This window comes from Pristis pectinata, chromosome 1 (genome assembly GCF_009764475.1).
Source record: "Pristis pectinata isolate sPriPec2 chromosome 1, sPriPec2.1.pri, whole genome shotgun sequence".
Lineage (NCBI taxonomy): Eukaryota > Metazoa > Chordata > Chondrichthyes > Rhinopristiformes > Pristidae > Pristis > Pristis pectinata.
The window spans coordinates 41,576,654-41,593,451 of NC_067405.1; the positions used below are offsets into that span (position 1 = coordinate 41,576,654).

A 16,798-nucleotide genomic window follows, 5' to 3' on the forward strand; every position below is an offset into this window, starting at 1 on the left:
CAGGTCTTGCTGTATTTGGATGTGAACTGCTTCCTTATCTGAGGTGTAATACATGGTGCTGAATACTGTACAATCTTCAGTAAGCACTTCTATTTCTGAACTTATGATTGAAGGGACATCATTGATGAAGCAGCTGAAGATGATTGAGCCAAGAACACTACCCTGAGGAACTTCTGCAGAGATGGTCTGTGGCTGAGATGATTTTGCTCAAAACATCACAACCATCTTCCTTTGTGCTAGGTATGATTCCAACATAATAGGAAATCAACTTTGAGTGCAAAGACAAGATTATCAACTCATCCTCTTTCCTTTCACTTTGCCCAAAATAATAAATTAAGACCCAATTAAATGGAAGCAAATCAGCTTTAATAGAAGTTGAAACAAACATTCAAGATCATAGCAATTCTGTACATTCATTACAAGTGAGCTTCAATCAGTAACAATATTCCTTATGAAGTTAATAAAATATTTGACTTGCAAAATATCAAATTTAAAAAGAGTCCCACTGAATTCGTAATTGTAATAATTAGTTTATAAAAATGTTTCTTGTGTTACATCTAAGGAAATCACAGAAAGAGTCCAGTTTTTTTTTATTACTACTTTCAACTGGTACCTGGCTACTTTATGACAAACATCAATTCAACTACTGCTTGAAGTCCCTGAAATATCAATCTCAAGACCTGAACTAACTCTGTTCTGACAGTGGTGATGAATAGCAATGAATGCAGATCTCAAAAATGCAAAATATTTCAGCTTTTAAAAAATAGATTTTATAGCCATTTACAAAGAGGATGCAACAAACAATCTGGTGAAGAAGCTCAGTAGGTCAAGCAGCATCTTTTTTTGGGGGAAAAAAAGGAATTGTTGACATTTTGCACCAGGGTCTCAACCCAAACTGTCAACAAATCCACCCTCCCCCCCCCCCTTACAAATTCTGCTCGACCCACTGAGTTTCTCCACCAGATTGTTTGTTGCTCCAGATTCCAGCATTTGTAGTCTCGTATCTCCAGAAAGGAAGTCATCTTTTAAAATATCAAAAGACAATGGGATTTATTATTTGAAAAAACAAATTTTGTCATACTAAAACAAATAAAAAGCAAATCCATTTACAATTCTTTAATCTTACTCAATTGATAAACAAATGATTTCCAATTTTAGTAGTCTTTAGAGTCAGTGATTTGACTGAATAGCACGAGATCAATATCACTACATCTCAAATCAATGTGAATGTGCCACAATAAAATTTATATTAATATGAATACAGAAGTTTAATAACACTGGGATTAGCAGCAAATATTTTAGTTTTTTCTCCTTATAAAATGTCACTGTAGCAGGTATGATTATATGCATCAAGTCACAACTACAGGCTCATAAATTTATTTCCTGTGTCAAATTTATTCTTACCATATCTACTATCTGTTCAAAAATATCAGTGATCCTCAGACTGGCAGATTTTCCAACTATTGATACTCCTATTAATATACCATACTTTTTAACTAACTTTATGATATGGAGTAATACATTTCCAGTGAACCCCAGTGTGTTCAAAATGAGTGTGGAACAGTGTCCCCAGTGCACTTGAAGTCAAACCAATGCAATTCAAGGTAATGGGACAGTGAATCTTCAAAGTTTTATTGCATCATAAAAGCTGTTGTCACCTCAACTGCTCAGAATAGCACGGAGATCACTTAAGGGAAAAAAAAAACTTTCTTCAGCCACTTGTATTTCCACACATTCATTGTCCATCCCAGTTTTCCCTCTCCCAAACTTGGGTCTCAGATATTCCCCAACAATCATATGGGGCTATACTTTCGATATGCCAACAATGGACCTGCCTGCAACAGGAAACAATCCAAGAGTGATAGAGGACCCGAAATAAGAAAGTGAAAAGTAAGAGCATTCTTCTGCCGAAGACATGAAAATACAAAAGTTATGTAGAAGTCTACAAAGAATTTTAAGGCGACAACTTAATATTCAAGTCAGATTGCCATTTTCAAAACAGAATGCATCTGTAAAAGATATTAACAGCCATTGATGCAACTAAGGAAACAGGAAAAAGGCAAAATGTCAATTTTTGCAACACATCAATTTCCCTGTCAAATTTATCAAATAAATTCATTAAATTAATTAGAAAAAATTAGTTCCCCCCCCCAGTCAACTATGAAACAAAATTTAATGCATTTAAATTGTCCAACTCCACCTACTTTTAATAGTAGTGGACAGAGTACAGAATATCACATTCCTGAATTGTTGTATTGTTAACCAATTACAAATTAGCAATAAAAATATAATGTCCAACAAAACTAATAGCATGTTCAACATAAAAGGTTTAAAACTGCAATTTTAGGAAACTAGCCAATAATAATAATAAAATATAAATCCTCAAACTAAAGTTAACAGATCAATAAAGTTTATCTTGGAGTTAAATGAATTTAAAAATAAACAGGTATCTTTATATCCCACCATCTTCATAAGTGTCACTGTTTTCAGGCAAAAGCTTGCTTATCTAGATAAAGATCAGTATTCGTTTTCGATAAAGGAAAAGGTGACTTCAGGCGAACCACCAAATTACAGCCAGAGCTGTAGTGATGCCATTGAGGATTGCCATATTGTAGCCCATATGGAATGAATGACCTGTTAATTTCCTGAAAAAGAAAATCTAGAAGTTATTTATCAACTAAATTTTCAAAGCGTGCAAAAACAATAAACATTCAAACCATGGCAGGAGTTACCAACATGCAATCTAAGAACTCTGACATTTCTACAACAGCAATATTTCTTACAACTCAAAGTGCAATTATCAGTACTTTATATCTAGGAATTCTGGTTTATTTCAAATCTTGCCTCATTAACTTTAGTAAAGTCAGTTTAGTCAATGGTTAAAAATCAAGTTCAAGTACCCCAATGGGTACAAAAATTGCCACAATCCTTCAGATAATATTGAACTTGGATTTAATTTCAAACTTCATTATTGCAAAAATATCATTCAACCAGGACATCAAAAATGTTCATGGAGAAGCTTCAATTAGTTAAGTGGTTAAGCTTAGTTGTTGGTCACTTTCTCATCAATCTAGCAGAATTAGATGTCTGGGAATGGTGGGAGTTTCTTCCTTTAACTTGGTCTGCTTACTGCACCCAGCTACTTTGGCCTTTTTCATTCTTCACATTTAGATCATCTAACAAGTTATTGAATCAATGCAGTAATCATCACTTCAGAAGTAGTCAAGTCTTCCCAGCTGTAGATAGTCTGCTAACAATTACAACAAAACTACCCAACTTTAAAAAGTTTGCAGCAGGTTAGATTTAAATTTTAGTTTTTATTTCGAAGTATCTTCACATTTTCCCCACATTACACTACTTCTACCAACTCGCCTGTTTATATCTCTTAATCTGTTTTGCTTGTTCCTCCCCAGCTTAGTTTTCCATCAATCAATAAGCAAGCATGATTGATGATTTGGATGAAGGAAGCAACTGTAATGCCTGAGCACCTATCCTTGGATAACTGCATTAACTGGCAACCTGAAAACAATCCTATGTTATGCTTTGTCTGCTAACCAAATCTTCTATCCACGATAGTACAATAACCCCAACTTTGTGAGCTAATACCTCAAAGTCAAAGAGACAGTTCAGCTCACTAACTCCACAACATCTATCAAACACTCATTTATACAGGTCCCACGTTAATATTTCTTTCAAAATTCTCCCTATATTCTCATCAACTCTCCCCAGATTCCACCAATCAACAAACTAGTGGCAATTTACAGGGGCCAATTAACCAATTACCCAGCACCTCTCTGGAAAACAGAGCAGCTGGAGGAAGGGAACACAAGCAGTCACAGGAAGAACATACAAACTCCACACACAGTCAGGATTGAACCTGGATCCCTGGTGCATCACTGTGTCACACTGTTATGCAATAACCTTCCATGGATGTTATCAAACGCCTTTTCAAAATCTAAAATATTACCTATCCACCTGTTCCCCTTTTATCTACATCCACAAAAAAAAACTCAAAGGTGTCAAAAATTAAGACTTTGACAGTCATGAACACTGGCAAATTAGATAATGTGCAGAGCAGATATTTGACAACTGACAAGGAAAACATTCAACATCACCATATAGCACAACTATCAGAAATTGGTTAGACACTAAAGTTGAATATATACAGACACCCTTTATACTTACAGTAAATATATACTTGCCTTGCTAACTGAAAAGATGCCTCAAAGTAATTTGGAGAATGACACTATTTTTATGTTCAGTTTGAAATTCATTGATTTTTACTAACAATCAGAACTCAACAAATTAAAAAGCCAACAGCGGTTAACGTAATGCTATTACGGTGCCAGCAACCTGGGTTCAATTCCAGCCGCTGTCTGTAAGGAGTTTGTACGTTCTCCCTGTGTCTGCGTGGGTTTCCTCCAGGTGCTCCGGTTTCCTCCCACATTCCAAAGACGTACGGGTTAGGAAGCTGTGGGCACGGTATGTTGGCACCAGAAGTGTGGCGACACTTGCGGGCTGCCCCCAGAACACTCTACACAAAAGATGCATTTCACTGTGTGTTTTGATGTACATGTGACTAACAAGGATATCTTATCTAATCTAAAACAATACAAAACAAAGATGCTTGTGACAAAACCATTTTAGTTGTGATATTTTCTTTCCACCATAACTCCATTAAGATTGCTTGCATCATTTACTTACCAAATGTGGATTGTGAGGAGCAACCACAAGAAAACAATACTTACTTTCAGAAAACTTAATTGCACTCCAAAAAATGGTGGAATGTTTATTTTATACCTTAGCCAATATGCTGATTGCTGAAGAAAATTTACTGTGATAAAAATTACCTGAAAATTACATTTCTGCATGTCTACAAAACAAACTAGAACTATAATTATTTGTATTAAAAATTTTAGTTTACAACGAAATAGCAGCACAACCATAATAAATACTAGTTACATGCAATTTACTTTATTTCTAAGAAACAAAGCCCATATGGCAAGTGAATATTATATTTGGTGTGGAACAAGTTCCAGCCAATGCACCATCCCAACTCAGAAGTGCAGTGCAATGCAATGCCTTTGGCATTTCACTGCTATGCCACCAAACCACTTTACACTGACACAAGTCAGCAACATTTATTTGTCAACTTCCTTTATTTTGCCATACTTTAACATAGGCATTTTAGACTAATTTGAGATTCACAATTTTGTGCAAAAGATACAAAAAATACACTTATTTTGTGGAAAATAGAGATTTCATATTGATCAGTCATGCAGTACAGTGTTTCATCCATTGGAATTGCATTATAGTTTACAAAAGCTTTGTGGGAATTAAGATTCTGGTGTAATCTCAAATTAGCTTGTAAAATGATCCCAAGTGAAATAAAACAAAAAGGAACAATTTCTGTCAATGTGAACTGTGAACAATTGCTAAACACAAGAATAGAAACAATGAGCAGAATTTATATTTTTCTCAAACCTAAATAATTGAATTACATTAGGTCACAAACCAGTAATAGAATGAAAACTTAGCATGCACAATTCTGCTTGCATATCACAAAGCAGTCAACTGGAAACAGTAACTGTTCTTTTCCACTGATGCTGCATGACCTGCTGAACGTTTCCAGCAATTTTAGATGCTGCTTGATCAGTTGAGTATCTCCAACAATTAATTTTTATTGCACCTTATTTATGTTCCAACAAACCAAACTGTGAAAGTTAGATATTCTTAAAAGAAACAGAAAAGCCACTGCAGTACAATAAGGTTATACAAGGATTGTCTGCGGAGATTACAATGATTCCAAATAGAGAATGCATTTACGCAAATGTTAGACAGGCTTTAGGTAGCTACAGTACTACAGCATTAAATCTTGCCAAATGTTCACGCAGCTGGACAAGCTGTTGTACTTGCTACAATTGATTCAATCTAATTTCATTTGTCATACTGCAAGGATGGTCTGACTGTTCAATGCAATTAGAAGTTCAATCTTTGAAGTACAAAGATAAAATCTTGGCACATTTCAAGACTAAAATACACATTTACTTTAAGGTAAGATTTGTTCCAATTAATATAATCAGCTGCAGAAGTATATTTTCACTCCAAGTTCTCCTTTCTTGGCAAATTCTAAGAAGTTAGGTACAGAACTATGAAGCTTCTAGGGAAAACAAATATCGCAGTTCAGCAGAAAATGGTACTACCATGATTGCCTTCACCACAAATTATGACCCAACAACTGCTCTGGGAGCCGTGTAATTGCCTAGGAAAGAAATAATAATCTGAAGGAATTTACAAAATATGCAAAAAAAAAATGCCCTTTTCACCTTGCTGTCCGAGTATTCCAAGCTTTTTTTTTTGAAATGAACCCAGTTTCTGAAATCAAGGGAGAAAACTCTTGACTGTGATCATACTAGCCCAAATGATGGCAGTTGCCTGTATTAGGTTCCAGAACCAAGACATCACTGCAAGAGTTGCTCAGGCCAGTGGTCTAGGCCCAAGCATCTTCAGCTGTTTCATCAATGACCTTCCCTCCAATATGAGAAGTGGGGATCCCCACTGCAGATTGGGAAACACTACCAACTCGATGGACAACAATTGCTGTTTTTGTCAACAACATCCACATACTATGAATGGCTTCAGTATTCTCAGGCTGTTCCCCTTTTACCTCAAAGGTTATTTAGGAAACAGTGAAATTGCTGAAGTGCTACATTTCAGCACCAAATTTCAGAAAAACTGTGAAGAATGTGGATTGCCACAAGAGATCTTCTGCCACTTGATAAAGTTTAGAAACAAAAAAATGTTTTGTGAATTAGAGGTATTTTCCACAAATATTTCTGGTCATAGTCAATGGAACATTCATTTAAAATGAACCAAGTAACCTGCAGCTTGTTGCAGGAGAATCAAAAGTAATTTGCTCTATTTGCTACCCACCCCACCCCCCCCCACATCACAACTCAAAGTCCTTAAATATTCTTCATACCATTTACTACAAATAAAATTCAAATAATTCATTATTTGTTCAATGTTTATTTCAAGGTATGACTGGAAAATAATGTCTGACCTTTTCAGTAAAAACCTGTTGTAATACATTCATGAGAAGTCTACCAGAGATAAAACAGGGACTTCATACAAAAAGTATCACATAAGACAAAAGGATAGATGTCAACTTAAAGAATAAAATTGCCAGGGACACAAAATGACCTCCAACCGGCAAATATCAAACCCATCTCCTTGGGGCTAATGCATATTCCAGCACAATTGGTTCATCAAATGGTGATTTGCTCTTTATTTGTTATTCAGCTAACTGTAGGCCTTAAGGAACTACTGTGTGGGACAGTTCTCAAATGGATTTCCTGCAAATAAGATAAAAATTTCTCTTCTGACAACTTTTTTTAAAGCATCAAAATTATTTACAACTCAAAAGGTCATTCACTCAAATCATTTTCATGAGCTGAAACCTTTATTATTTAGTTTAGTATTGAGGTTAGACTTGCAGCTAAATTTATGGCCCAAAATTTGTGGTCATCACAAAACAAAACTGACAGAGACTCCTGGTGTTAAAAATGTGGAAATCTTGAAGTTATTGTCAGTGATACCCTACTCATCCTCTGTGTTATTCCACTCTTCACAAATGCAATGAACACAGTGTGGTGATGATAACACCTGGCCATATGCAACTATTACACTAAGACAACAGTTGTATTATTCACATTTTTTGAGTCCATTTCAATTTTAAAGATACTAATAGTCCACAGATAAAAAAATTAGAGTGCTTTTTTTTGCTTATTCATGCACACTTACAGAAGTCTTTACTTGGACAGGGACAGTTTAGAGCTTTGAGATTCATCAATGGACAAATCTAAGGAGGGCTAAAATAATCTCAGGAAATTCAAATTCAAAACTGAAACATTTAATAAGGAGATGTAAATATAGTAAAGGGATTACACAAACTGTTTACGTCAATTGTAAACAGAATTGCCTAGTTCTGCAATTGTCAAAGCTGCAGACATGCAATATCATTAACACTAATTGAGCTACATCTTTTGCTCTCCATGTGCGATTAAAACTGAATGCATGTCTGAAAGATTAACCAGTAAAACAGAACACACTTTACATTTTACAATTCCCAGATATGAAATGTACATAGGAAAGAATCAAGATCCCTAGATAAAATTGATATGCAAGAGATTATACTCTTACACTTTACTCAACTTAGCAGTAACAAGTAATTAATATTAATGCCACTGAGAATCAGCTTTGTTCAGTATCCCATGTGAAGTTTACCCTCTTGGGAGATTTATTCAGGCTTTGGTAATAGAGGACAGGTTGGAAACTTCACCAAATATACTTCTGCATATTTACATGTTTTAATTTTTAAGACTGCCTATTTTAAATTTACCCATGATTTTAAAGTACAAATCAACAAAAGGAGCTTCAATTAGCGAGTATAACATCCACCAAAATGCATTAAATTACAATGTTTTCAAAGAGGATTAACTGTGCAAGATGTTGGATCTACACTTCTACAAAATGTACTCAAGATGCTACACATGTAGACAAAATAATCCCCTCTGCCAGCACTAGATAATAAGACTATCAAAAGTTTGTGCCTGCCAGTTCTTAGAGTCATACTTCATAAAGCTGTTCAATGCATTGAATGTTTCTCAGCTGATATTGTGAGGAATAAACAACAGCTAAAACATCAATCATCAGTTCCATAATTAACCAGCAATTCCAACTCTATTTTTCTTTTCATCGAACTCAGTTTGGATAACTAATTGTTATGTCAGCTAAAATGAAATTTACTGTGTGGAAAACACTTTTCAGAAAAGTTGACAGTTAGCCCAAATATTTTATGATAAATGTTCAACACCACAAACAGAGGAATTGGGGAATTCGAAGGCATAATTAGTCCAGCATCTGAAATACAGAAAAGTGTGGTAGATATGCAATTAAAGCAGGAAGTACAGGAAATACTCAAAAGCAGGCTGCATCTGTGAAATTAAAAACAGAATATTTATACTTCTGATGCAATTGCTCAGAACTGGAAATAAATCCTAGAAGAACAAGTTTTATACTTAGGATTCACCTCTGACTTTCTCCAAGTTTCAATGAAAAGTCACCTCCATAGATGCTGCCTGACCAACTAAATACTTCCAGCATTTTCCATTCTTATTTCAGGTTTCAAAAGACAAATTCTCTGGGGTGGATGCAATGAAGTGTCTGGAACTGCTGTGGTGGCACCATTTTCTATCTGGCAATTTAAAAAGACAGTTGATTTTATCTCATACCTGACAGCTAAGATAAGCTATCTTTATTGGTATCTGTCTGGCAAAAATTATTTAATGCTGATTTTTTTTTTGCTGGAGATCAATGCTAGCTGGATTGTAAACGATTTTTCCAAATTGTTTTTGTTGGGAATTGCCAGTCCTTTATTGGGGCAGGAAATAGAAGCAAGGTACCAGAAACAAAAATGGAGGGACGGAGGGAGGGTAGGACAAAAGAAAGCAAGACTGCATGCAAGCTTTTCCAGTTTTAACAATCAGTTCCTTAAGCTGTCAGTCAAATGTGCCATCTTAAGTGTTGAACATTCCTTTGGCTACGTAATATTTCCTGCTCTGGAGCGGATTCAACATGAAAGGTGCAATATTTTCAAGAGTTGGTTCTCAGTATCACTAATCTGTAGCAATAACAATTTTGTCCATTAAAGCTACACAGTTCCAGAGACATGGGTTCAATCATGATCTCTGGTGCTGTCCACGTGGAGTTTGCATGTTCTATGTCTACATGGGGTTTCTCTCACATTCCAAAGATGTACTGATAAGTTAATGGGCTACTGTAAATTACCTCCAGTGTAGTTGGGTGGCAAGAGAATCAGTGGGTAGTTGATGGGTATGCAAGAGAGAATAAGGGGAATTATTGGGGGAAAATGAGGCTCTTGGGTGTGCTCACAGAGCTGGCATAGACTCAAGAGCAAGAGAATTTAAAGCTGTCAGTTTTGGTTATGCTCCATTAGTTGAAGAAAGGAAAAATTCTACACTGATATAATTTAATTCAAGTTTCTGAAAAGCTGAAATATGAAGTATAGGCGAGGTCCATGTTACAGGGAAGTTGCATTCCTAGAAAATAGTTCAAATCTTGATTTTCCATAACCTGAAGCCATGTCATCTGCACATGCCTCAAGAAACATGTGGGGAGAAAATAATTTACTTGTTTTGCCCCACAAGTTCTGAGTGTGAAAATTTTATTCCACATTTCAAATTTTTGGGTAGTGATGCAAATTCTGCAAAGGTAAATTTCCATTACCTGAATGGCCATTACACTGGGGTTGGAGGGGGCAGGGGGAGGTCACCTGTATGCTTTGGAAGTATCACTCAAGTACTACAGTGAAAAAGCACCATCTTGTGGTACAAGCATAGCTATTACACATCTTGCTTTAATTTACCCAGTAGCATTAACAATAACCAAATAAAAATGCATGCCACTTACCAGGATCTAAACTGATGGCACTAACTATATTATTCAGTAATAATTTTTTTTTTTGAGTCAAAACACAGTTCAATTTCAGATGAGCAGTGCTCTATTTCTTTGGATAACAGGTACTGGTTATGATTCAACCATTCCCATTAAAACTTCTCTAGACCCATATGTTACTACTTATTCAATTGCCACCCTCTTGCACCATCATTTTAAAAATAAAACAATTTAGTCAATCCTGCCTTCCAACCTATCACACATCTTTGTCTTTTTCAATTCACCTCCCCCTACTAGTTCCCACTTAAAAATTGCTTATATCTGTAAAATGTCCTACTTCTGAGGAAAGTTTACAAACCAGAAACATTAATTATTTCTCCCTTGAGATTTTCTGTTCATATATCAGTAACTTAAATTGTACATCAGGGTGACATTAATGCCCCTGAAAGTCACAAATGCAATAGAGCCTGATTTATTAGATCACAAATATTTTACTGAAAATTACATTAACCAATATAGCATTTACCCACTAAAAGTGAAAACCACTGCAACTTCCAAGTACCTCAGCCATTAAGCGACATTATTTCTGAGTGAATGCTTCGTATGTTAAGGTTTATTTTTCCATTTTGCATTTCTAGAGATACATTTGGCAAAGTGTGTATGGTGTATGTTTAATTTAAAAAATTTATAGAGTCCAGGTAGACAAATATAGAATGGTATTTATAATAATCTGTCAAAACAAAAATTTGTTTAATACATTTCAAGCACTACAATTCTTTGTTCAGTGAAACCAGTCTGAGATTACAATAGAAATTTATTTCCCTTTAAATTGGTATCATATTTGTCAACTTCTAGTTTAGTGATTTGATAGAAAATTAATTTGGATTTTTATTTGATTTAACTGTGAAGTACAAATAGGAAAATTCTTTTCTTTGCAATTTTATCATACTTTTGTGAATGCATCTCGGAGTTCTAGCAGGATTGTATCAAGATAACAATGAGCATAGCAGAAATACAGGATACACCAAATGCGATTCAGTGCAATTAGCGGCCCAAAGTAGTTCTAACAGCACATTAATAACCCGGACACCATTAATTAAAGACCCATCGAAACAAACTGAATGCTCCCAAGCACTACAAACAAACAGGTCTCTGAAAGCTGATGCTGTCAATAAAATGTGGGTCATCATTGATCAGATTGCCAACAGGATCAGCCACATAATAGTGGTTATATGACCACTTTCAAGAACCCTAAAGAAAGTGACAAGTCTGCAGGGCTAATCCCCATGTGCCTTATAGATGGTGGAAAGGCCAAGTCATGAGCATAAACATACAAAATTCTTAGAGGCCTGTTACAGGGAGGAAATAGAAGGACAAGTCACTAAGAACTGAAATGAGAACTGTGGAAACTGCAATTGTATTCAAAAGCAGAAGCTACAGATTTCTAGATATTGGTCGAATTATGGGATATAGGGATAAGACATGCAAAATGGTCTGAGGCAGATCAGCAATAAATTATCAAATAGCATAGTCGGGGCCAACTGGTACTCTCCAGCTCCCCTTACGTTGTATGATAGAATACTCTCCTCTTCGCAAATTCACAACACATTCAGAAAGGACAAGGGAGCAGGCACATGGAAATACTGCCGCCTGCAGGCGCCCTTTAAGTCCCACACCATTCCAATCTGGAAATAGATCCCTATTCCTGAAGACCATCTCTGCACCACAGCTGCACATTCAAATTCACTACTTCCACACCATCCAAACTGCCCTCAGGCTCCAAACTGTCCATGACACTTTTCCACTGTGCTTCCCTTTGGACTTCACAGATCAGACTTCAGCCACAGGGAAACTTGCATTTATCTGGCTAAAATTATCAACATATTTTTAAAAAGACTCCACACACCATTTTTAATAAATTGGTTGGAATTTCTTGGGTACTGGAACAAATTCTACACTGGAAAATATAGATCCCACCTAAAATCAACTGAAAGTGATGCAAGTTTATTCAGACCAATTTGAGACAGATTGTGAATTTTTCAAAATCCATTTCTTCTGCCCATCAACTATTTTACTTGTATTCAACTTTACAAGTTTTGATATGTATTGTTTTGACATACAATATTGATTCAGGCAGCTGAACAAAATCTGGCAACGTTTTTAAAAAAAAGCTGCAAAGTCAAAGTTATAAATAAATTGCTGGTAATAACATTGTATTCAAGTATCTATTGACATTCAAGAGACTTTAATTCACACAATGTTAAAACCAATAAATCAGCCAGAATTTTGAATGATTAAAAAAAAACATTTGACTTACTCTACTGAACCATAAAGGGCTCATTCAGAAAATAACTGTAAATTGAATAGATTTGAAAGTTTAGATGACCCACAATTCAACTCAGAACAAACCATGACTGTATTCACTCACTGTAAAACAAGCTTCCAAATCACGTTTTAGAATAATCATGGTAGTAAAAGTATAATAAATTAATTTACATGATGCAGAAAATACTGTAGGTGTACAGGATGCCAGACAGCATACAATAAGAAAAAGATGAATTCATGTTATGCACTTAAAACCATCATTGCATCCCAAGTCTGGAAAACTATGCAAATCCATTTTATAAATTCAATTTCCATTTCTAGAATCTTCTATTATTTTCGTTTAATCTCTGCAGGTAGTTTATTCCTACCTCACGTACACATACCAACTACATGAATCTATGCCTCAGCTGTCTTTTTGAACTGCAGCAGTCCTTCTGATGAAGGTGCCAGGCAGAGCTGTTGGGTAGGGTTCCAGGATTTAGACAGAGTAAACATGAAGGACTGGTGATGGTATAATTCAGTTACATTTCCTTGCTCCTTGCATGGCTTACAGAAGCCCCCCAAAACACCAAATTCAGAATCAGATTTATTATCACTGACGTATCATGAAATGGTGTTTTGTGGCAGCAGTACAGCACAAGGCATAAAAAGTACAGCACAAGGCATAAAAATTACTGCAAGTTATAAAACTAAACAAATAGTGCGAAAGAGGAATAATGGGGTAGTGTTCACAGACTGTTCAGAAATCTGGTGGTGGAGAGGAATAAGCTGTTGCTAAAACATTGAGTGTGGGTCTTCAGGCTCCTGTACCTCCTCCTCCCCCTCTCCTCTCCATAATTCACCAAATTATGGTTCTGTTAAAGGTAGCCTGCCCTTGGAAGACAATCTGAACTTGGCCAGAGGTAGGTTTGACCAAGGAACTTGCAGAAAAGTTCTGTTACTGGAAGAGCAGTGTGGAATGAAAAACAAAGAACTCTTTGGTCAAAGGAAAATCATGGTTTTTTTCTCATTGGGTCTGCTCAGCAACTTAAAGCTCTGGAACCAGAGACCAGATGCAGCTGGATGGCACGTGAATGCTTGGGAGGCAAGTTAACAACCAAGCCCACTTTCTCATCTTAATTGTTTTATTAATGTTAAGGTGGATTACAACTCATTTGAAAGAGAAAATCCTGCAGAAGTGGGAGGAATTACAGATGCTGCCAAAAGGCTAGAGGTATGGTGGAGTGCTTGAGGCTTTAAAGAAATATTTAGTGCCTTTTGCTAACAATAAGTAGCTACCTCAGTTAAGTAGAAAGACCTTTTATGGTGGGAACTGTCCAAGCAACTGATGAACAGATTTCTGCTTTTGCACAAATTAGAACTTGCAGCTATTTGTCCAAATCAGAACTTGCAGCTATTTGTCCAAATCACTTCACCGAAAGCAAAAAATTCAGATACCATATACCTGCTGTTCCCACAAATTCACCCAAATTTTAAATGCTAACAGAAATTTGGTGAGGATGAAATGATGTTACTCTCATCTCTTAGCCCAAAGCTACAACTATTTTTTTTAAATCAATAGTCAATTTTCCTTGGAAACAGACAAACTTACCAATTCTGCAACTTGCTTTTTTCAAAAAAAAAACTTCAAATAACGTATATAATACTCTGAGGTTTTTAAGTTTTACAAAAGATTCATCACCGTGTCCTGACTTTTCTAATACAATGTCATTTATTAGCTTTTTAATTGGTGCTACTTTAACATCTAATCTTTTACTGAATCTATTTCCACTGGAAGAATTAAGAGGTTTTTTTGAAAACACCTAATATCTTCTATTCTCTAAATTTATTTATTCATCTTCATATTGCTTTACAACTTCCTTTCACCCCAAAAATTAACTAAAGCTAATTTGCTAGGATCTACAAATTTCAACAGTAGCATCCCAATGTTCCAGGACCTTTCCTGAAGCTAAAGACGAGTGGAAAATTATGATCAGTCTCTGGTATTTCCTCCCTTGCTTCTCTCAATATTATAACATACACTTCATTTATTTTGATGTTAAATCCCTTAATATTTTCTCTATTATACTTACTTAATCCAAATTTTCAGACTGAACTACAACATCAGTATTCTCCATATTGTGAAGAAAATGCTAAAAATTTATGTCATACCCATATCGTCAACTACCAAATTACTGACATATTTCATTGATTACAGATCATCTTCCCCATTGTTTCTTAAACATATTAAGCTTCTACTTAATTTACCAAAATTCCTTTGTAACCAACTTCATCCCCGTTCTTTCTGTATCCTTTAAGCTATCGGCAGAATTAAGCTCCCACTGTTAGATGAGAGCTTTATTTCTATGCTTTATCCTAACCCACAAGCATCCACGGGCTCTAGATTTGGCAAACACTTCTATCATTGGTGAAAAGATTTCTTCTGATTGCTCACTAGTTTCTTGTTTAAGACCATTTTACTTTCAATAATTCACATTTGTTCACTTTGATTGTTCAACTAAAAATAAAAAATACAATTAAAACAGAACTATTGTCCATCTGGAATACACTCAGCCACTGTGCCTCCACTTTGCTTGGGCAGAAACTCATTCCTGTTAACAGGAAATAGGCACCATTTACCCATGAATTAAAAGGTTTAATTGACCTAAACATTGATACAATTTTTAGAATGCTCTGCAATTATATTCCAGTAGAATTCATTGAACTACAATCCTTTTTCTTTAATTAAAAAGCCAAAAGTCAGCACTTGTATTAAGTACAGTTCAAGGTGGTTTGGAACTAATACATTGTAACAGTCCTAGGAGACATGGTTTTGGGGAACCTAAAGAAACTAACGGGAAACAGAGTGATTCTGAGCGTTCTGGATGCTTGGTCCAAAAGCACAAACGTTGAAAATGTGAAGTGATGGAAGTCTTGCAGGTCTTGAATTATGCTCTGCTTCTATTTTTAACAAGGAGTACTAGAATTGTATGATTTAATTAGCAAGTTGGTCTTAAAACTCCCATACAAAACCCATATTTGAAATATTATAAACTTGATTTACCTAAATCGAACAGGTGATAGAGGTGTTGGTGGAAACATCCCAGGTTCAAATGAATCAAAATAAGTCAACGTCCATGAGAAACTGCAACATGACAACCCAGCTATCAAGGCCAAAATTAATGAACTCCAAAGACCTGAATGAAATAAACATGAAATAAATTGTTGTTCAGCAATAAACAGGCATCTCACGTAAACAAACGTCACACCAGGTATCAACTTCAAAGAGAAATTACCCAAAATCCCAGTCTTGATATCACCCTCGCGGTTTTCTTTTTCCCAACGTAAATCTGTAACCACAATTTAAACCATAATAAATCACAATTGTGTAAAGTAGCAAAGTTACTAGAGATACCATGAAGAATTAGACTGTATAACAACTCAGTACCTTTGAGGACAATGTACACAATTGCCAGAAGAAATGCAACAAACGTCAACATCACGACGCAACACAACATTGAACAGACTCGGGCCGGCCACTTCTTACTCCGGGAATTGACGTGCACCGACGACGCCGACACCCGGCTTTTGCCCAACGCAGAAGCATTAACCACCTCTGTGTATGTGTAACCCTCGGCCGCATCGTCCTCCATCGGCTCTCCCCTCAGCTTGCAGGTCAGCTCATCCCCAACCACTTCCCCGGCGATGGAAGGCGGGGCGGGGGGCGCGGTCCGCTTCACTAAGCGGGGCATTGAGGAGGAGGTGGGGGGGTGTCTCCGAACAAAACACAACAGGTGAAAGCAGCGCCCAAGCCAGAAAAGCGGTGTAAATGCTACCAGGGCAGCGCTGCGCTGGAATCGGCCGGAGAGGCACGAAGACTCCAGCTCAGCCGCACCGCTCTCACCCCAGGCTGCAGCCGCCTCCACGTCAACCTATCCTTGCTACCCAGAGACGCGCCTCCTCCGAGCACTCAAACGGACTCCTGTCCAATCAGGAGGAGGCTCGGCCATCCCATTGG

The 16,798-nt window shown here is 36.4% G+C and overlaps 1 protein-coding gene across 2 annotated transcripts; it reads right to left on the reverse strand.

Annotated features, from left to right (window-relative positions):
- Window positions 1-344: 344 nt before the first annotated feature.
- Window positions 345-16,746, reverse strand: arl6ip6 (ADP-ribosylation factor-like 6 interacting protein 6). 2 transcript variants are annotated; one of them, XM_052029834.1, is made up of 5 exons: window positions 16,229-16,706; window positions 16,077-16,130; window positions 15,845-15,977; window positions 4,354-4,534; window positions 345-2,645 (listed from the first exon to the last, which is right to left on the reverse strand). In XM_052029834.1, exons 1-4 carry the CDS (start codon window positions 16,530-16,532, stop codon window positions 4,360-4,362), a joined length of 666 nt encoding a protein of 221 aa, XP_051885794.1. In that variant the 5' UTR covers window positions 16,533-16,706; the 3' UTR covers window positions 345-2,645; window positions 4,354-4,359. The 2 variants fall into 2 exon arrangements, with proteins under 2 accessions (XP_051885794.1, XP_051885803.1); XM_052029843.1 differs by lacking the exon at window positions 4,354-4,534 and having other exon boundaries at window positions 16,229-16,746.
- Window positions 16,747-16,798: the final 52 nt, after the last annotated feature.

What these genes read in the sequence shown, in the direction of transcription:
- arl6ip6 (XM_052029834.1), bottom strand. Translation starts at nt 16,532, where the DNA reads ATGCCCCGCTTAGTGAAGCGGACCGCGCCCCCCGCCCCGCCTTCCATC. An exon ending in TATCAAGACTGGGATTTTGG is followed by an intron (nt 15,978 to 16,076) that starts GTAATTTCTCTT and finishes TATTTCATTCAG; the next exon opens with GTCTTTGGAGTTCATTAATT. An exon ending in CTATCACCTGTTCGATTTAG is followed by an intron (nt 4,535 to 15,844) that starts GTAAATCAAGTT and finishes TCTTTTGTGTAG; the next exon opens with AGTGTTCTGGGGGCAGCCCG.